The sequence below is a fragment of the Eimeria tenella genome, genomic scaffold (assembly GCF_000499545.2).
Source record: "Eimeria tenella Houghton genomic scaffold, Eth_scaff2005, whole genome shotgun sequence".
Taxonomy (NCBI): Eukaryota; Apicomplexa; class Conoidasida; order Eucoccidiorida; family Eimeriidae; genus Eimeria; species Eimeria tenella.
In genome coordinates this window covers 1,448-1,835 of record NW_013541850.1, presented here as the reverse complement: position 1 = coordinate 1,835, position 388 = coordinate 1,448, and the positions used below count along the sequence as shown (strand labels likewise).

General features: G+C 56.4%; 1 protein-coding gene across 1 annotated transcript in view; it reads left to right on the top strand.

The window, feature by feature from the left end:
• The window catches only part of ETH_00043555 (uncharacterized protein), a gene marked incomplete at both ends in the record, with an annotated part of 2,675 nt that overhangs the window by 840 nt on the left and 1,447 nt on the right, over positions 1 to 388 (top strand). Inside the window, 2 exons of the mRNA XM_013374408.1 lie at positions 3 to 37; positions 290 to 388. Coding sequence (XP_013229862.1) covers positions 3 to 37; positions 290 to 388 — 134 coding nt within the window. The remainder of the gene's footprint in view (positions 1 to 2; positions 38 to 289) is intronic.

Sequence of the window (388 nt, the reverse complement as noted above, 5' to 3'; positions counted from 1 at the left end):
CAGCAGCAGCAGCAGCCTCACTGTGCAGACACTTGCGGTGGCAGCTGAGGCCTTCCGTACTGTACGTACCCCACAGAATGCTGCTGCTGCTGCCTGTGCTGCTGCTTTGCTGCTGCTGCTGCTGCTGCTGCTATTGTTGCAGCTTGGGCTTTTGCCGCTGCTGCTGCTGCTTCTCGGGTTCTCCTGTATCTGCTTCTTAAAGCAAGATCTGATCTTTCCATTCTGTGCTGCTGCTGCTGCTGTTGCATCTGCTGCCTGTCGCTGCTGCTGCTGCTGTTGTTTGCTGCAGCTGCGCATACCCTGCGGAGACTTGTTAGTTTGCAACGTTCCGAATATTGTTGCTGCTGCTGGAGCAGCACTGCAGCAGATCAGCGGGACAGGTGGCTCA